Genomic DNA, 21,177 nt, shown 5'->3' on the forward strand with positions numbered 1-21,177 from the left:
CTCTTTAAGTTTACAGATGCAGACAGAGCACTTGATCAGCAGCAACTTGCTTTGGTTCTGCCGCCAAAACCTGCACCTCAAATTCTGTTGCAGCATTCTTCCTTCAGTGTCTCATTTAGTAATGAAGCGTCTCTTGTCAAAGCTGTTCGCTCCCTCCCTTGAAAAGCCAGAGCCAAGCTGCTGTCATTAGGAAAGCGATAGGTTAAGGGCTTACATTATAACTCAGGTGTAAAAACATGGTCAGCCATAGGGCTCTGCTCCAGATTCATCCATCGAGCGCTTGTTTACAGTAAAAAGTCAGACACACTATCAGGGCTTTACTATCAGATCTCACCACCTATACCTGGGGGTGGTAATTTATGCATGAGATACAGTTCCTTTTCTGTTCAAAGTGACTTGATACATCTAAAACCAATTCCAACATTCTAATCACAGAGTCACTGCTGTTTGGGTCACTGACAACACAGCATGTCCCCATATTGAATTATGAGCTCCACAGATAAATTCTACTATTGTTTCCATTATCCCTTAAGGTAGTGGAGATGGCAGCTTCTACCGAGATCAATGGCTCCTAACTGAACTCAAATCAGGTATTGAAAAACTTTGGTAGTGAGGTGTTGCCCCAATTATGTGGGACAGGCCCCAAGATCCAGGTTGCGGAAAGTGTTTTCATACTGTACTTGCTGAAATCTATGTAGTGACCTGCAAGGGGGGGGAGGGGGCAGAGAGAGATTACTGCAGGGATGTTCGCTGGAGAGTTGGAAACGTTTTTCCAAAGCTCAAACTCAAGACACAAGATGTTCTAGAGATATCAGAGATTTATAACCATTCCAGATTCATTCCGTTTCTTTTCCCTACCGCTAAACCTCTAGAGCAGGAGACCACCAGCCACATTTTAAGGTTTTATTAGTATCTCTTTCTGCAGAACCAAAATACTTAGCAAATTACTCCAAATATCAAGACTGCTTATATTTTTTATGTATTTAGATCTTTTAACCATGTACAACATAATACACTATTGTACTATCAAAACCAAAAGTCTGATTTCTATTACTAGATGTTAATAGATTAATGATTACTATAGCAGTGTGGAAAAAAAGGAACCAATGCAGTGAATATTAAAAAGAAAGTGCTTGAAAGACAGACCTCCAATTTCACACTGTGTATTTATTTTAAACTAATGGAGTAGCCGAGTTCCCAGATGGGTCTCTGCTTAAATAATAATAATAATAAAACCTACCAGTCTGGGGAGGACAGTAGAGCCAAGAGGTTCAAACCTCTTCCTCAGACTTCAGAAACCAGCCAGTGGGCAAGGGGTCCAGGTGGGGTTTCACAGCTTACCTGTTCTGAGAACTTATCTGTTCAAGCACACTGGCCGGAGCGTGTGGGCAGCCAGGGCCAAAACACCAGAAAAGGAAGCAGTGCAGCTTCTCTGTATGCATAGAGGCAGTTTCAGAACCAGTGTCACACTTAAATTACACGCTAACCTTCAACCAAAGCCTCCCCCCTCCACCAAATAAAACCGAAATTCCATTGCACTAAAGGTGGACTTGTGTTAATCTGGACCAAGGGTCAAATGTTTTCAGTAGAAGCAGACGCACAAATGAAAGCAGCTTCAAGGAGCCAAAGCATTGTTCGTTTCAGAGCCAGGCTGAGTCCAGTGCAAGACGTGGGAGTGGGATGGGGAGAAATACAACTAGCCTGGTCTGACTATGTACAACTCCAGTCAAGATTCTCCGTGGCCGAGCCAAAAAAAGGAAACTTAGGAAAGGACACTTAAACTTTAATCGAAGAACGTGGGCTGGGGTCTCTCCGCTGGGAATAGCACCCAGGAGTGATGCGTGCCCACGGAGCTGCTCCCCCAGGTCTCTCAGCATCTGGGAAAGGCAGGATCCTTGCGGTGTTGTCCTCCTTCCAATGCCTGCAGGGAGAGCCACATGATGGTGGCGGCAAAGGGTCTGGTGAGCAGGGCAATGTCTGTGCTCCGTCCCGCATTCTTCAACTGGCTCCTGCTCGGGTCATTAGATCTTCCAGTGCATTGTTCTGGTCATTGTTGTGTAATAATAAAACCTCTTTAATGTCTTTCAATTCAAATCCCATTTCTTTAAATTTACTCATTAGCTGGAGAAGTTCTGTTGTCTATGAAAAAGGGGGGAAAGGAAGAGGACATCTTTAAGAGCATGCTAGGAAGAGACACCCATCTGGAAGGAAGATTACTTATATCTTACTGAGCGTCTCTGGATCAGTCTTCCATCATTAAGGAGTAGCCACGGAAAAGCACAGAGCCCCATGCAAGAACTTCCAAGACATGACATTTAAGAATTTGCATCCAAGCAATTAAAAGACACTTAAGAATACAATGACATTAAGTAAGAACCAGACGGATCTCCTAGGTTAGACAGTTCTTAGCAACCTGGGCATTACACACCTAAGATAAATTTATATGAAGCCAGTGGATACCAAATGAAACCACTATTGGAGATGGCCCAGTGATTAGAGGTAGCAATGGGCTGGATGAGGGGGACAAACTCAAGCTGCATCCGAACAAGACCGAAGAACTCCTGGTGGGTGGTTCTCATATCCAATAATTGGGGTGTGATGCCTGTTGATGGAGTCTTACTCCCTCATATGGAACAGAACTATGGTCTGGGGTAATAATAATAATAATAATAATAATAATAATAATTATTTATACCCCGCCCATCTGGCTGGGTTTCCCCACCCACTCTGGGCGGCTTCCAAAAGAACGCTAAAAGGCAATAACCTATTAAACATTAAAAGCTTCCCTAAACAGGGCTGCCTTCAGATGTCTTCTAAAAGTTTGGTAGCTATTTTTCTCTTTGACATCTGGTGGGAGGGCCTTCCACAGGGCAGGTGCCACTACCGAGAAGGCCCTCTGCCTGGTTCCCTGTAACTTGGCTTCTCGCAGCGAGAGAACCACCAGAAGGCCCTTGGAGCTGGACCTCAGTGTCCAGGCAGAACGATGGAGGTGGAGATGCTCCTTCAGGTATACTGGACTGAGGCCGTTTAGGGCTTTCAAGGCCAGCACCAACACTTTGAATTGTACTTGGAAACCTACTGGGAGCCAGTGTAGGTCTTTCAAGACCAGTGTTATATGATCTCGGCGGCCGCTCCCAGTCACCAGTCTAGCTGCCGCATTCTGGATTAGTTGTAGTTTCCGGGTCACCTTCAAAGGTAGCCCCACATAGAGCACATTGCAGTAGTCCAAGCGAGAGATAACTAGAGCATGCACCACTCTGGCGAGACAGTCCGTGGGCAGGTAGGGTCTCAGCCTGCGTACCAGATGGAGCTGGTAGACAGCTGCCCTGGACACAGAATTGACCTGCGCCTCCATGGACAGCTGTGAGTCCAGAATGACTCTCAGGCTGCGCACCTGGTCCTTCAGGGACACAGTTACCCCATTCATGACCAGGGAGTCCCCCACACCCACCTGTCCCCCAAGAACAGTCCTTCTGTCTTGTCAGGATTCAACCTCAATCTGTTGGCCACCATCCATCCTCCAACCGCCTCCAGACACACAGGACCTTCACTGGTTCGGATTTGAAAGAGAGGTAGGTCCAGCACTGTCACACTTAAGACCCAGGTGGTGAGAAGTGGTTATTCTCAGTTCCACCTAGAGCACAAGGTACACCTGTTTCTGAAATGGGGAACAGGATTTCTACTGTGGTGCTCCTTTCCTCAGATGTTGTCATGTAAGGCACCAGACCCTAGCTCCACCCTGAGCCTGGGATGAAGCTGGCGGGGAGCAGATTACAACGAAAGCGTCACAAGTGCAAGACAACTGCTCCTGATATTCAGAATACAAGCCAGAGGAGTTGACAGTCGCTACAGTCAAAGAGCAGCACCAATAAGATTAGCAAGCCAAGCACACATGATTAAGCTGAATCACGCGAGTGGTTCTACAGCACCACTGCACACCCAGCAGCTGAAAACTCACCTTCTCCTCTGAACACTGATACATTTCAAGAGCAGCTTCTACAAGGAGTGGATCAAAGCCCTTCTCGCAGAGCTGCCCATGGACAAACAGGTAGTCAAGGACCTGCAAGGAGGAACAGGACAGAAAGGAACTGAGGCAGTCGCTCCGCAAGCATGATCCCACTAACAAGCCTTTTCTAACAATTATCTGAAGCTTATCGGGGGTTTCTGTCACTGGTTCTTAGTGACAGGTTATCCACATGAAAGGCTGAAGAGGAGGGAGAAGCTGCACAAACAAACCTGCTTGGGCCATGAAAAATCACGCCTGCACTGATATTTTTTGAGTACAAAGAGATGAAGCTATACCAGGTCAGACCACTGCTCCATCTAGCCCAGGAGAATCTACTCTGGCTGACAGCAGCTCCCCAAGGATTTAGATAACAGGGTTTTTTTACCAATCTCTGGCACCCACATTCCTTCGGCTTGAAATGCTAAACCTGGGACCTTCTACAAGCAAAACATGAGCTTTACCACTGAGTTATAATGCCCTTTCCCAGTCTCCACAATTCAGAGATTGTTTTAAGTCCAATTGGCTAAAAAAAAAACACTTATCACAGACATAATGAAAGCAAACTAATATGGCCATAATCTTAAGGTCTGAAAATATTTTGTGGCTAGTTGTTGCCCCAAGCACCCCCTTCCCCTGCTGGAGCACCATAGGTTCTTGGGCCCAGTATTCCAGAGATGTGTAGGATGCAAGGCTCTAAAACCCACATCCTTTCAGACATTGTAGAGCATCTACCATTCAAAACCCAAACTAAGGCCAAAGTTGGCTTTCTTTTTTTTTGCAAATATTTTTTATTACATTTTCTATAAAAACTTCCATTTTTCCATTTTCCACATCACGTATTTTAGTTTGTTGAACCTCCCTCCACTCCTCTGACAGTCATCCATAATAATTCTCCTATTTACCCATTTCTTAATATATAGTATCACCTTTAAGTAATTTCTTTATATCCTTATTTACATTTTTGCGATGTTCCTCACTTTTCACAAAGCCTCTTTAAAACACACTAGCGTTGTATTCTCCTCACATATAGTTTTCAAATACTCTCTAAATTTTCCCCAATCCTCCAAAAACTTATGGTCTCTTTGAAGTCCAATTTTCCCCGTTAGTTTGTCTAATTCCGCATAATCAATTAGTTTATTTCTCCATTCGTCCAGAGTCGGTACTTGTTCTTGTTTCCACCTTTGAGCTATCAGCGTCCTCGCGGCAGTTATTGCATATTGGAAAAGTTTGAGATCCTTCCTTTTAATTTCCCTTCTGGTTATCCCTAGTAGAAAGGTCTCTGGTTTCTTAACAAAGCTATATTGTAGCATTTTCCTTACTTCATCATATATTTTCCCCCAGAAACCCTTCACTTTCTCGCATTCCCACCACATATGCATAAACGTGCCCTCTTTCTCTCTACACCTCCAACATTTATTACAGATCTTATACATTTTGGCCAATTTAACCGGTGTTAAGTACCATCTATATACCATCTTCATGGCATTTTCTTTTAGTGTTATGCATGCTGTGAATTTCAGATTTTGATTCCATATCTTTTGCCACTCTTCCAGCTCTATACTGTACCCTAGATCTCTGGACCAGTGGATCATTACCTCTTTCACCTCCTCATCCATCCTCATCCAAAGTTGGCTTTCATCCAGTCTCACTTCCTTTTCCTGGCTTGCTTAAGCAGGGAAAAAGCTCCTCTTACCTGTTCTATGTTCTGGCCCTTCTTCTTCATTGCTTTCAGGACATCCTCGTAGGAATAGCCCATGTTGACAACAGTTTCAACACACTGCCGCTCACTAGAGGAAAGGGCCTGCAGCACGTTGATATACGTGGAGCCGCTGGGCCGTTTTGCACAGCTGGTGGTATTGGGCACTTGAGACGTCAGGAAACTTTGGTGAGTTACCTAGTTGAACAAGAGGGAAACAAACCTCTTTCAGGAAGAGAGAGAAACTGGGATGCTGCAGTCTCAATGTAAGTCAGTGCAGAAGTCTTCCTATAAACCCTTAATAGCCATTGGACAATACAGTTGATACTCGGGTTGCGAATGTGATCCGTGCGGGAGGCACGCTTGCAACCCGCAGCGTTCGCAACCCACAGTGCCGCATCTGCACACACGCAGGTTGCAATTTGGTGCTTCTGTGCAAAGCGTGATTTAGTGCTTCTGCACGTGCGCCGAAACCCAGAAGTAACCTGTTCCGGTACTACCAGGTTCGGTACAGTGCGCAACCCGAAAACGCACAACCTGAAGCGTCTGTAACCCAAGGTATGACTGTAATAGAATGTGATTGATCTGTGGTCAATCCCCTCCTCCTCTGTGGGCAAAATAATAGCCAAGAGCTGAAGAACAAGGTGGAGAGTTACAGGTAAGTACTTTTGGGCTCCATGCACAGCTCCTCCGAGAACCACATGAGGCCCCTCCATGTCTAAAGCTAATCTTGGCCTGGCTAATAACTGGACAGGAAGCCACAGCAAGACTCATTACCTCAGAAAGGGGGGAGCCCAAGAAAGACAGCACCTCCCGGCAACATTTGATTTCATATCCTTGCCAAACCAAAATGACAAATGCATGGCAAGCAAGTCCCTGTTGGTGACTAGAACAGAATGATATATGCTGCTATAAAGGACAAAGCAACCTACCCCTTTCCCCTACAGAAGCCTGTTGCATTTCCATGGAGGCCAGAGAAGGGAAACTCCTTTTTTTCCATGTCAAGCACAGAAGCGAAGCGAGTTGGCTTCGCTTGCTGCTATGGAATTCCTTGTGACCTTCCTCTAGCAGGCAAGTACTTGCATACAAGGCTGCTTTGTGTTAACTTTAAGACACAATCTAATTCCAAGTAGGGCTGTGCAATATTGGTTTTCAGTATCGCAATAAATCACCAGTTAATATCGTGATACAGCGATATATCATGATATCTGGAATAAGGAAGGAACTACGCAGAGGCGAACAGGATAATGTCCTGTCAACTGCTACTACTTAGGGATCTAAAATGGATAAATGATGATATCAATCACTACACAGTTTCATCAGCAGGCAAGCCAAAATGCATCCAAACAGGACTCGTGGTTTTGGGCTTGGATACCAAATTGTGTTATTCAGGACAATCCAAAGTACGGCGATGAGTCATAGTGAATACAAATAATCTGGGTCTGCCAGAAGGCCTGCTTGGCAGTAGAAGCGGTGGTGGCAGAAACAGCGGTGACCTCGCAGGCCTTGCCATGGGACATGTCAGCAGTAAGAGAGACAGCCTGCAAGGCCTTGTGGCAGCGGCGGGAGGCGGGAGCAGTTGCAGTGGCAGTGATTGATAATATTGTCATTTATCTGTTTTAGACCCCTAAGTAGTAGCAACTACCAAGACATTGTCCTGTTCACCTCTGTATAATTCCACCCTTATTTCAGACATTGTGGTAGACTGCAATGTTTAGCTAATGATAACAGCCCTCACACACACTGCAATTCACGATATATTGCCAGGTCAAATACTATAAAATGGTTATCACAATGTGAACTTCAAACCAGTTTTGGATGATGTATTGATATATCGCCTAGCCCTATTTCCAAGTATGTTCTAGTTGCAGAGCAGCTAGTTGGAATATATAGTTTTCAAAATGGGAACCTATAAATAAATTGCATTGCTGTTTTTAATCCTTAGCTATTAAAGTCAGCTTTCTTGAAATCAATGCATCCTTGAATGACAGCATTTGGGAGCAGCGGGGCCCCTCTTTAGTTTGCCAATGTAAAACAAAAAACCCAATGAGCTGGCCTGTTTACCATTTACCTGCCAGGAAACCCATAAAAAAGTAGTAAGCATACCTAGAAGAACTAACCTGGGGACACATTTATGGAGACCAAGTACTCTCCCAACCTGACTGTCTTGTTTCAAGATTTCCCTAAAGGCAAACACAGTTCAGTGTAAACTAGACAAAGCCCCTGTATAGCTAGGCATACTGCCAGCTTTTGCCATGCCAGCAAGATCAGTAAGACAGGCAGAATCAATTACCCACTGGAGATAAGCAGCTGGAGAAAAAGCAGGTCCTGCAAAAAGGAGGATTCCCTTTAAAGGGGTTTCCTAAAACAAGAAAACCCAGAGGAGAAGTAACAACTAAGGCAAGAACCGACAAGAGACTCTGCTGCAGGGAAAGTTACGAATGAACTCTCATACCTGCACGGCCGGAACTCACATTTCAGAGACTCGTCATAGGAAGAAGCCTTGTAAAAATAACTTCCAGGATGCGCAATAGGATTATGCTTAATCCACACAGGCCAAGAATCAGGATAATCTCTACTGGGAAATATACTCAACTCACTGCAACATTTCAGCTTGCTGGGCAAATGCTAGCAACGCCCTCTCCAAGGGGCCGAGTTTTGTTGCTTTTGTTTTTACATGAAAAGAAGTCTTGTGGCACCTTAAGGCCTAACCAATTTTATTATGGTATAATATGTTTTTGTATGCTAGAACCAACCTCATATTGAAAAGGGCCCTAGTCCACAACAGCATGATTGAATCACGCATGACCATGTATACGTGCGACGCCAGGGAATAAAAAATAGATTCAAACCAGGAAATGGCATGCGAGAGCTAGTCTCCTTGTGGCATGTGAGGACACCCTCCCCAGAGCCCAAAGAGGACTTCGGTGAGGGCAGAGGAACCCCCAAGGAGACCTGAGGAGCAGTGGGGCGTTTTAAAGGCTGCTCAGTCTCCCTGCCTAGCAGCTGACACATGCATGGGAGCAGCAGCTGCTTTTCCGCATGTCCTCCAACCAGCCCCAGAGCTTCAACTCTAGTTTAAGGGACAGTTGTATGGTGAGAGAGCTGGAGAGCAGGAACAGGTGTTTAGAGGCTTTTAAGAGGATGCTACCCACTGACTCGATTTTCACTTATGCATATGGGGGCCCAGAATGTAACCCCTGCATAACTGGGGGGGATGGGACACCTGTATTTTAGGATTTAAAGGTGCCCAGCTTCCTAGAAATTAATTTCCATCGCACACCCTGGTACAGACTGCATAGCCATCCCCAGGGAAAGCCGTGGAATATACCAGATTGTGCATTCAGCCACGCTGCCAACTGAACCAGAGCACCCCTCACTAGCTTGTTCTGCAAAAACACTAAGCTAGCCAGGCAGTATCAATGGCAGAATAGCAGCTATGAAGGGAAGGGGTGTACACTTGCACGCCCTGCAGAACAAACACTTGCTTTCATCAATTTATTTTGTATTGTATTTATATACAGCGGACACTTGGGTTGCGAACGTGATCCATGTGGGAGGCACGTTCGCAAACCGCAGCGTTCGCAACCCGCAGCACCGTGTCTGCGCGCGTGCGGGTCACATGCGCAAAGTGCGATTTAGCGCTTCTGCGCATGCACCGAAACCCAGAAGTAACCCGTTCCAGTACTTCTGAGTTCGGCGCAGTGCGCAACCTGAAGCGTCTCTAACCCGAGGTATGACTGTACCACCCTTCATCCTAAGATCACAGGGCAGTTAACACTATAAAAACACAAAAATACCGAACATAAGGGCACCTGTAGGCATTAGGTGCAGGCAGGAAGACTCGCCGTAGACCCTCATGCAATACAACACATCGATCACCCCAACAGCAACAGAATGGCAACAAGGCATCTAAATGTGATTTGGGTTATTTTAGCCAGCTGCGGCCCAACCCAGCCTTTCCCTCCCCTGCCCACATCAAGGTCTCCAATCCGAAAGCAACGTTTTCAGTTGCGCAGGAACTTACCACCGTGGCTGTGGTGAGCACTGCGATTTCATCTGTACATGCTACTGAGCTGGGCAGCGAAGGCAGTCTGGACGTGGGGGGCAACGTCTGTGCCTCTGGGCCACCGTCCACGCTGAGGTCAGAGAGCCCAGCCACGTGGTGCCCATTCAGTTCGCTGGCTTTGCTCTGCAACGAGCTGAGGAGAGTGCCGTTGCGAAGGCAGGCCGTGCCGGGGAACGTGCTCGCCAGCTTTGCCGCCTGCAAGTCGCCCTCGTCCGAGTCGAGCTTCGGGAAGGAGAGCGACTTGATATTGCTCACCGACGTCACGGGTGAGAGGGACACTTTGGAAGACAGGGACATCTTTTCACAACCCCCCAGCTGCGGTAAAGCGATAAGACCGTTTGGTTTGTGAAGGGGCTTGAGGTCCAAACTGGCCCTTTCCAAGGACGCCAAGACCTCCTGGTCTTGTAATACAGACTCAGATGCTACTTTGGGCAAGCTACTGTCTAGAAGTTGGGCCATGATTGGCCCCGGAGTACCAACGTGGAGCTGCAGAATGTTCTTCAGCTCCTCTCTATCGTCGAGTGTTTTTAATTCCAGTTTGTCAAAGGGGTCTTCCTCGCACTCGAAATCCGCTGGGTTGAAATCAGCCTTCGCATGGGGCGGACTCAGAACTTTCTGCTTTGCGGTGCTGCTGTTGGCAGGGGTAGGAATGAGGATGTAGTTGTGATGCAGGCTAGCAATGATGGGGTTGATGGGAGGCGGAACGGCGTTCTCTGGGCAGCCGCTGTCCGGGAAGCCTGCTTGCTTCTGCTCCTCGAAGGTTGCTTTTTTATTTGCTAGGGCCTCCTCGACCCTCTGCTCAGCCTCTTGCTGGGCAGCCTGGATTCGTTTAATGTTCTCAGCCCACTCAATAGTCCTCTTTTCCAAGGAGAAGTCATACTGGGGGGGAGAGGAAAACGCAAGACAACAAGGTAAGAAAGAGCTGCAGGAGCTATGCTGGCAAACACATCTTCTCCAAAGCTTACTTTGGAAATCAACCCCTGCCAAATTAGGAATGGAACTAATGAGGAACAATGCCTCCAATTTCAAGAACCTTTTCAGGAGGATACTGTGAGCAATGATGCCAAAGGCTGCTGAGACACTAAGGAGAATGAGCAATGTCACACTCTCTCAAGAAAGCGGGGGGGGGGGGGTGTTACCTCTAATGACATGGCTAAGTGTATAAGCAATTTGGGACCTACTACCAAACTGAGGATGAGCACTCCAGTTTGTCCCCCCCAAAAAATTTAGCCTATGCTAACATGGCAGCTTGGCCAGGGTGGGAGAGAAGAATCACCACAGTTGCCCATCCCTATTAGGGGCCATGAGATGTCAAGATACGTTGCACAGAACCAAGAGCCAACGTGAAGCACAGAAGACTGAAAGTATACCAGATACAGAGATGCTTCTGCGCCTTCATTATACTGCTTTTGGAGAATGCTGAAAGGGCAACTCTTTACACTTGAGGCTTAGGTTCTTAGGACCTACATCATTCCATTTATATACCAAATAAATATCAAAATATCCCATGGGGGTGTACAACATTAAAAACAAATTTCAGAACATCAATGAATTTTATTTTATTATATATATATATATATATATATATATATATATATATATATATGGCATACTGACAGACAGCTCAATAATAATGGTTGTACGTGGTTTTAAACTGTTTTTAATGTTGTGCTTTTAATGTTGTAACCTGCCCTGTGGCCTTAGGGTGAAGGGTGGAAAACAAACAAATAGATACTAGGGTGATGACTGCTGTTTCCAGGAACTCTTCTGGTTGTGAGACTTTTATGGGTGAGCTGAGAATTTGTTTCGACCCTGGGTGAGAACCCAGAGGCTGAGAGGAAGAGTGTGTCAGAAGGAAAATGAAGTGATATTGATTTATATGTGTATTAGTAACTGTATTCATGTAAACTTTTTTATGCAACTGCGTATTTCTGTAATATTTTGTTAAGCTGTTTGTTGTTGCTTCTGTTTGTTCACCGCTTAGATATATTTTTATTATATTAAACAGCACAGAAATTAAATAATCTAATCAAACCAAATATTATATGCCACATACTGGAAGAAAAGCCAAAGCCAAACTAAAACAGAATTAAATATGAGATTATGGGGACAAGTGGGAATGATTAAACTACAGCAATGTTAGGAGAAAAGGAAGAGGATGATAAAGAAGAGCTAAGTAACTGGAACCTTGTGGTCAAATATATTAAGGAAAAAATAAGAGCTGCTGATATCAGCACAGATTTTCTTCTCTTGTGCATTTATTTACACAATAAAGGTGAGACCCAGATGAAGCAGGACCATTTTGCAGTAGTCTGGTTGCCAGTAAATGCAATGATTTATTGATTAGAATAATCATGAATTATACTCAATATTGTACACTTCTCTTTTATGAAATAGTAACCGAATATTAAGTTATTAAATAGGAATAATTCCCTTTTTAAAAAACCTTTTTCTACTCCACGGTTTATTTATTTTTAAAACCTAGAGGGTCTTTCAGAGTTGTCAGTTCCAAATGACCTGAAATTGCTGTTTGCTTCTTGAGAGCACGCAAGGATTTATTTTTAAAAACTATACAGAAATAATAAGGCAGACTCCCCCTGTTAGTGGATAACATTCACCTGGAACAGGATTAAAACCCTTAAATGTATTATCTTACAGTTTGCAAAGGTTAAGTGAGGCCAATATCAACCAGCTGTGAAGACAAAGCCACTTCTGAACCTGGCCAGGAGGTGGGGTTGCGGGCTTCACGCCCACCCCACGTGAGCGGGGGGGCTGGTTTTCAGCCCCCGCGAGAGCAGGGGAATCCCGGCCGCGGCGTTCCCCCCAGCCAGCCAATCAGGTGGCTGGGGGGTAGGGCTGCCCTATTTAGGGCCAGCGAGGACGGGGCTCACCCTCTTTTGCTGGCTAGCACCCATGTTTTCCCACCCTCCCTCCCTTTAGGTAGGCTTAGGTAAGCAGGTTTCTGACTTTGCTATGGACTTCGGTCTGTCGCCGCAAGGGGCATGGTAGGAATTTTTCCCAATTGGCAATTTGCAGCCTTTTGGTTTTTCGCCTACCTCGTAGCAACTCGTCACAACTCTTCGGCATTGGCGGTAGGCATTGGTAAGAAGGGGTTAAGAGGATGTGGGGGGGGGGAGGAACGCCATCACCTCCCCCCAGTGAGCGAAGGGTGGTCCGTTAAAGGACACCGGGGGACGTGGCCCTGTCCGAAGCCTATGGAAGTGTGGGCCAAAGGCACGCCCCCAAGCGGTGACCCGGGGGAGCTCCTACTTGACGTGCCTCGGCAGGAGACTCCCCCTCTATGCTGTTAACCCTTCCCGTGTCTCCAGCAAATGGGCTGGAGCCGGATAGTCGATAGGACCAATGCCTAAGCCAATGCCTCTCATTCCTGAATTCAATAAAGTTGTGGCCTAATTCACCCATTTAACCTTAAATTCTGGTGTCTTGTGTCTTCATTTATCCTTGGTGGGGGGCAGGAACTCGCCACGCAAAGCCTTTATCCAGCAACTTTTAGAACACCCTTAAATCAAGAAAGGGAAGAGGTTCTTCTTCCTTATCTTCAATAAGAATTTTCTGCTGTTGGTTAACAAAGGTGGATGTTGCATTGAAGACTTGAGCTTGCTTCAGAAGCTACTTCTCCTTATCTGGCTTTGAGATGGATTAAAGCACGCACAGGGCAGGTGTTGACAAACTACCCAAATCTATTTTAAGGGAACCAGAAGCAGCCGTTCCAGTGCAGTTAACAAAAGAGGGTCCCTGCTTCAGTTGTTCACAGTGAAACACTTTTAATCTTGGATAGTAGGTTAATGCAGAATAATCTGTTACCTAAAAGCACAGTCCTGAGTATGCTTATGCAGAAGGAAGCCTCCACAAATTGTTAGACGACTTTCTATTGCAACCCTGTACAAAACAAGCAAGTCTCACCTGGGCTTCCCTTACAAGCTGTGGAGAGTCAGGCAAACAAAAGCCAATGGGCAAGCCAACTTTGGCTGGTGCTCTGAACTTGTCTCCTATCTTGAACGGGACGTCATCGAGGTAACTGAAGGTCCCTAAGGAGAGAGAATGAAACACATCAGTGACTTTGCGTTTGTCAGTCAATACAACCCCATTTCGCCCATCTAGGCCAAATCCCCAGTAACAGCAAGGCTTTAAAAGTCTGAAACCAACAGAAAAGCAAATGAATGCTGGGGTTTATATTCAATTCAAATGTGACACGGTGTCTGGCTCTGCAAAAGCCTTCCAAAAACTGCTTCATCCCAATTTCCCTGAACACTGATAAAAATAACCACACTAGCAGTTTTAGTTAGAAATCGCCTTCTATTTTTATGCTTGAAAGTTCATGTTTTATATAAACATGAACTTATATAATAGTCAGCAGCACCTATATAATAGTCAGCAGCAGATGCCTTCAGTTCAACAGACTCCATAGATGGGAGATGGGCTTAATGGGGTTCCCAGGCACCTTGAGCTCACACACCTGCTTCCAACAAGCTGCTGGCATCCCAAGTCTATTTTTCATATTGCTGCACTGTCCAATATTATCAGGCAGGGGAGGGACAGTTCATAGTATTATGCAAGCAAGAAGAGCCAACAGGAACCAAAGGGGAGAGCAACAGATTCAGGGAATCAGCAGGCCTTATTATGCAGCTTGTGAGGTGCATGCATGTTGGATATATTAAGCTGCTTTGCACCAAGCCAGACGATTGGTCCATCTGGCCCCCATCCTGTCTACTCTCTGAGAGCACCTGCTTCCCAATTCAAAGTCCAGGTCTGAAATAATAATTATAATAATAATAATAATAATAATAATAATAATAATAATTTTTTATTTATACCCCGCCCTCCCCAGCCAAGGCCGGGCTCAGAGCGGCTTACAAGCAATAATAAAAACAAGATGAGTGATTACAACTTAAAAACAAAAATAAAATACAACATTAAAATAATGGAACATTAAAATATTAAAATGAAGCCTCATTGCAGGAGAAGGAAAAGAAAAAAGAAAAAGGGGGCGGAGGGAATCAAATTGGCTCCAATCCAAAGGCCAGGCAGAACAACTCTGTCTTACAGGCCCTGCGGAAAGAAATCAGATCCTGCAGGGCCCTGGTCTCATGAGACAGAGCGTTCCACCAAGTTGGGGCCAGTGCTGAAAAGGCCCTGGCTCTGGTTGAAGCCAATCTAACTTCCTTAGGGCCAGGGACCACTAGGGTGTTGTTATTTATGGACCTTGAGGCTCTCCGTGGGGCATACCAGGCGAGGCGGTCCCGTAGGTACGAAAAATAAGAAAAACAAGGAGGGAACTGCTCTGAGCATCTTGGAATCTCCCATACTGGCTGCTATCTAAATGGCCAGTGTAACCCTGCATAAACTCACATGATGGAGAACCAACACAAGAGTCACCTTCCCCACAGCCATGCAGCCACTCAATATCTCCAGTGTGCACTGCTCAGTACTCTGCACTTAACACTGTATGCCTTGGTCAGTTATGGAAAACAGAGGAGGGAGGCACAGAAAACAAAGAGAATGCAAAAAAGGGAGAAAGCTAGGTCTCAAAGGTGCAAACTAATAATGCTTATTGCTGCAAAACAAACAAAATACCCGCTTCAGAACTGAAATACCTTCTTGGACAAAGGAGCAACAATTGTGTAAAGACTTCCCAAAACACCTATCTGGCACTACAGGCACTTCACTACAATGAACAATAATAGTTCCTCCTTTCTACTTCTTCTTGGTCAATTACACCACACCCCTTTTATACATAGTGATCACCTTAGTACAGATTCTTTCTATGTGCAAAAGAGGCCACCTGAGACAGTCTTGCACAAATATTACGCATCTAGGTGACAATGCACAACTGGTGAGGAAATCCCTGAAATAAAAGGCACGTGTGCCGTATTTCTTCTTCCCAGGGTGTTTCCAGTTACAGTCATCCCCCACCAATGACTTTTCCCTTGACAGAGCTGATACAGGATGGCAATCACAAGAGACCTACAGCTCATAAATCCAGTTTTTGCACAGATTAGTGGTAGAACATGTCCTCTGCTCGCAGAATAAGACCCCATGTTCAATCTCAGAAATTTAAAAGGGTCTCGGGTAACCGAACAGATTAAAAACAATCAGCAAACAATTTATGGAAGAAGAGTTAATGGGTTTGTGGTTCTAAAATGCTAGCAGATTCGATCACTCAAACCTGGTATTAGGCAAAGTACAGACATTAGTTGGGGAGGGAGGTGTGTGTTTTGACTGAAGGGGAAAATATTTATCTCAGCAAATGCTTAGTACGTTGTACAAGCAGAACAAAAGAAAGAAGATATCTGTGCTGTTCAGCTTGCAGTCTCTTCTTCTTTTGTATGCAGAGACACAGCTTGAACGATCCAGAGCTGTGCTTGCTGCAAAGCTCTCTTATGTCATCATTAGCTTCCTTTAGGTGGAAATTTTGTATTGTCAACTTGAAATCACATCGGGGGGAAAAGGCACTGTTCAGCAAGAGCCACAGGATAGAAAACCACAACAAGGGCTGTGTGTCTACGCACAACCATCCCCCCTCCTCCACAAAGTGGAGCACGGCATGTTTTTCTCTTCTGTCATCCAACCTACTGCATTTTCTTCTTCCAGGTTAAGGCTGCCCATTAAAGGCTAGCCTAATTGCTTATCTGAAGATGGCTTATTTTTAGGTTGACCCCTGACTAGACGGAACCTACTACAGTGGTGCCCCGCAAGACAAAATTAATTCGTTCCGCAATTTTTGTCGTCTAGCGAATTTTTCGTCTTGCGAAGCACGAAATCCCATAGGAATGCATTGAAAATCAATTAATGCGTTCCTATGGTCAAAAAAAGTCCAAACAAAGCCAAATTTGGTACAACAACAGTTTATTAACTGCTCTTTAAAGTCACACATACTGTAAAGAGCAGTTCAAAAATTTAAGGGAAAATAAATTAACTTTATAAACAAAACATGACTTTGTTTTTAGTCAAAGAAAAAAAGTCGCGAGACGTTTTCGTCTTGCGAAGCAAGCCCATAGGGGAAATTCGTCTTGCGAGGCAAATCGCGAACGGAAAAAACTTTCGTCTAGCGAGTTTTTTGTATTGTGAGGCATTCGTCTTGCGGGGCACCACTGTATAGTCAGGTCACTAGTCAAAAGGGAATGCCTTCCAATCAATACTACTATTTTGGGACCAGAGATCCTCACCACATCTCAGGTTACAGATCCCAACTCTGTTGTAAGTAGGGGTGACCCAGGAAAGGACCTTGTTTGCTGTGGTGCCAAACCTTTGGAACTCACCCCCTGTGAAGCTGAATTGTCACCATCAGTTATCATTACAGTGCCCAGTTAAACTTTACTTTTCAAGATGCTTCATTCTGACACATGGCTTTACTTAGCTTCACACTGCTATTCTGTTTAATGCTGTATAAATCTATTTGCTGGCACAATTTCATTTTCAACATTCTGTACACCACTTTGAGACACCGTGTACCTGAAAGTTGTGTGTAAATGCTTAAAAACAACAATGAAGCCAGCTCTTCCATGGATACCTTCACAATATTTCTTATCCAATTGCTAAGGTAAAGGTAAAGGGACCCCTGACCATTAGGTCCAGTCGCTAACGACTCTGGGGTTGCGGCGCTCATTTCGCTTTACTGGCCAAGGGAGCTGGCATACAGCTTCCGGGTCATGTGGCCAGCAGGACTAAGCTGCTTCTGGCGAACCAGAGCAGCGCACGGAAACGCCGTTTACCTTCCCGCTGGAGCGGTACCTATTTATCTACTTGCACTTCATGCTTTTGAACTGCTAGGTTGGCAGGAGCAGGGACCAAGCAACGGGAGCTCACCCTGTCGCGGAGAATCGAACAGCCGACCCTCTGATTGGCAAGCCCTAGGCTCTGTGGTTTAACCCACAGCGCCACCTGCGTCCCTATCGAATTGCTTAGGAACACCCTAACCTATCTTTAGAAAGACAGCCTCCCCTTGCCACACCTGAAACAAAAGACACACATTTCACTTACCATGAAAGTCGGACCTTGACTTCGGAGCAGCCATTTAGAATCTGAAAGACATTTTGAAACAGCATTAGTGACCTTGCATCTTCACACCTCCAACACATACTCTCCATCCAGTGGAGCCATCCCATAAATATTAGTTCAGCTTTTTTAATGTGACAGGTAACACAACCTTCTTTATCAACAGAGTTCCCTGTGTTCTACACACCTGAGATGTGGCACAAAAATTTAGATCCTACTTATCATAGTTTTTGTTTTTTTAAAAAATGTGCAGAAGGGTTATGAGAATCAGAAACAAAACTGAGGAGAGGGCCTTATGTGGGCGGGGAGCGGGGAATGTGCCTCCTTTGGCCACTAGGTTTTGTGAAACAACTTGCCACTGTGACTGCTCAGACTGCTATTACTCCATTCCTTACTACAGTCCTCTCCAAACTCTGCATCAAAAATATTGCAATCCCAATTATGCTATTTGTGCATGCATGTTAGCACAACTCTTAGTGTGCAATCAGGAAATCCACAGCTTCTCCAGCAAAAATGACTGCAAGAAACCATGAAGTGTCAGTTTATCAAGACCCCCCCCCATCTATACCCAACAGCCCTTTCCCCTGCACAGCCTCTACGCCATAAAGTGTCAAATGTCAGTATCAATTATCAGCAAAGCAAGGGTCTGTCTGTTGCCCCTTCAACAATCTAACGTCCAGGGGATACAAACGTACTCGTTCCACAACACAGCTTACACTAGGCAGACAGGAGGAAACTTCAAGCCTAAAGGCTTCGCTTTCAGTATGATCAAAATCTGCAAGTCTGGATGCTACTGATCTAATCTTACAGATGTGCTGGGTATTCCAAAAGTGTTTCCACACATGCACATCTGTGTAACTCAAGGCCTGGCCTTACCTGGAGGAGATCCTGTTGCAACAAAACTGCTCCTATTCTTTACCAGCAACAGAAAACCTGAGGTGGTGGCACTTTCACTTAAAGGCAATCCAAGGTTCCGTATTCTGAAGAGTATTTCTGACATGGACACGGCAACACCCTCCCCCCCCCCCCAATTACTTGAGGCATAAATAAATCAAAGGATGAGTTAAGTCCCTGACATTACTGGGGCAAGACACAGGCTAGAACTGAACAGGGATTATGAAAAAGGAGTCTCTCCCTCAAAAACATGAAGGTTTTGGGGATATGAACAAAGCACAACCACTTGGCTTCAGCCGAAAGAAAAACGTGAAGTCATGTGAAATTATAACTGTATTGAAATCTGTGTCAGAACAATGACACAGCATTCCTTTGGGCATTTTGTTTTCTGTGTATTATCGCAAAGAAGAATATACTCTTTAGTTTTTATCCTACGGTATCCCAAGTGACAAAAATGTAAACTTAAAAGACATTCACTTTTAGCAAAAGAAATTTTAATGCTGTAAGCTGCCCTCTGATCTTTGGATAAAGGGTGGTATTAAAAAACCCGATAAACCCCAAACATATCTACACACAGTACTCTCTCTGGTACAAAGGACTCAACAGATTCAAGTTTGAAACAGAGGTATGTCCACACCTATTCTTATACAGTGATTCAACAGGAGACTCCTCTGAAATTCGGCAGTTCTGAATGAATCAGGACAGGGTGGGGAGCAAGTTTCCCCATTTTCCCCAAACTGCACTGCTTATAAACCGGATCCAATTTAGCATGGACTTGGACTATAGAATACCTTTCATTGATTGTCATTCAAGTGAGAGCAAAAACTGCAAAAAAAATTAGCAGGGGCAATTAGAGTAAGACCTATTATTTGATTATTGATGTAAACCTCCAAAATGTATTTTGTATACATATTCTGTACTATTCCAGTACATTATTTTTTTTTTTAATTTTACTGCTATGGCTAGTAGCTGATGCAAATATAGATTCTTCTGATCTGATCTTTCATTGACTGTACCTGTTATTCCACACTATTGTCATAACAGCTGTACTTCATAGACCACAGACCTGAAGGTTGAGGGGGAGAAATGTTTCTTAAAAGGAGTTTGGAAGAGACACACTGATACTGTATATCTGTTGTGACAAGTGGTGCAACTATCCATGTATATAAAAATGGAGTGTTTGCAAATCATTCTCTCTGTGTCACATGGAACATAATGCTGTTGGAGAGAAGCAACATTTGTGAAGCATTTCCTAAGGATGCAAAATCCCTCACCATTACTCTTAGGACCCTGATTCAAAACAGTGTTTTTTGACAGCCAGCGTGGTCTAGAAAGAACAGCAGCCTTCCTCAATCTGCAGCTCTCCAGATGTTTTAGACTATAATGTGACTTCAGCATGCCTGAAGTAGATTTGTTAGGACTTAAGAGCAGGTCGAGCCCTGATTTAAAAGCCCTTCTTCTGCCATGAGCTCATTGCATGACCATGGGAAAGCCCAGTTCTGTAAATGGGAGTAAACTGGCTTCATCTCATAACGATAAACCTAATGAAAATGAACCATAGAATTTTTAATGCGTCGATCAGGGGTGGCTAACCTGGCGGTACGTCTACTGAAGACTTGGGTCAACAAAGATAAATCAAAAGTAGCTTTATTGTATTAAAAAGAGCATATTTAAACCTAATAAGGAGAAGGCCTGGGGTCCTTGGAGAGAAGCCTTTTCTCACTTGCCACTACTGTATCCTTCTGTAACTCTTCTCCCAGTTGCATTCTTCTAGCATAGCTCCAATACAGTGGTACCTCGGGTTAAGAACTTAATTCATTCTGGAGGTCTGTTCTTAACCTGAAACTGTTCTTAACCTGAGGTACCACTTTAGCTAGTGGGGCCTCCTGCTGCCGCCGCCGCACAGTTTCTGTTCTCATCCTGAATCAAAGTTCTTAACCCGAGATACTATTTCTGGGTTAGTGGAGTCTGTAACCCGAAGCATCTGTAACCCGAGGTACCACTATACTTGGTTTCCTGGTCAAAGTGGACCTAAATGGCTGAAAGAGATCTTCGGGAGAAATGAGGTAGACAGAGAGTGGCTTTTAACCTGTAATGTGTCTGCAACATCTCTTACCCCCACCCTGCTTTGTATGCTGGAAGCAAATTCAGGGAGAGGAATCCTGCAGTTGTTGAAGTTCTCATTTTGCCCTTAAGTACCACCTCTATATCTCTCCCTGCTCACATGCAGACCCAAATAGGTTTGCCTCATATTTCTCTCGCACATTAAATCGAGCATTTAATTTTCAGCTTCTCTGTTATACGTTTAACCTGTAATTGGATTTCGTTCAGGGAACATTAAGTCATACATTTTTATTGTCTTCATGCAACTATGCAATTCCATACTAATTACCATCTTTCACCTTCAGCCTCAATGAGGTGTATATAATAAGCCAGCCTTTATCTTTCATACTATAGTAGCTTTTGCAAATCAGTAAGAATTAAGCAAACAACACA

At 44.6% G+C, this 21,177-nt stretch overlaps 1 protein-coding gene across 1 annotated transcript in view; it reads right to left on the reverse strand.

Annotated features, from left to right (window-relative positions):
- Positions 1-889: 889 nt before the first annotated feature.
- Positions 890-21,177, reverse strand: part of UBAP1 (ubiquitin associated protein 1) — a 31,801-nt gene continuing 11,513 nt past the window's right edge. Inside the window, exons 2-7 of the mRNA XM_082242050.1 lie at positions 17,773-17,813; positions 13,696-13,820; positions 9,730-10,650; positions 5,700-5,900; positions 3,959-4,060; positions 890-2,139 (exon numbers count right to left, since the gene is read on the reverse strand). Coding sequence (XP_082098176.1) covers positions 1,999-2,139; positions 3,959-4,060; positions 5,700-5,900; positions 9,730-10,650; positions 13,696-13,820; positions 17,773-17,806 — 1,524 coding nt within the window. The 5' untranslated portion in view covers positions 17,807-17,813 and the 3' untranslated portion in view covers positions 890-1,998. The remainder of the gene's footprint in view (positions 2,140-3,958; positions 4,061-5,699; positions 5,901-9,729; positions 10,651-13,695; positions 13,821-17,772; positions 17,814-21,177) is intronic.

Source organism: Podarcis vaucheri, assembly GCF_965113315.1.
Source record: "Podarcis vaucheri genome assembly, chromosome: 11".
NCBI lineage: Eukaryota > Metazoa > Chordata > Lepidosauria > Squamata > Lacertidae > Podarcis > Podarcis vaucheri.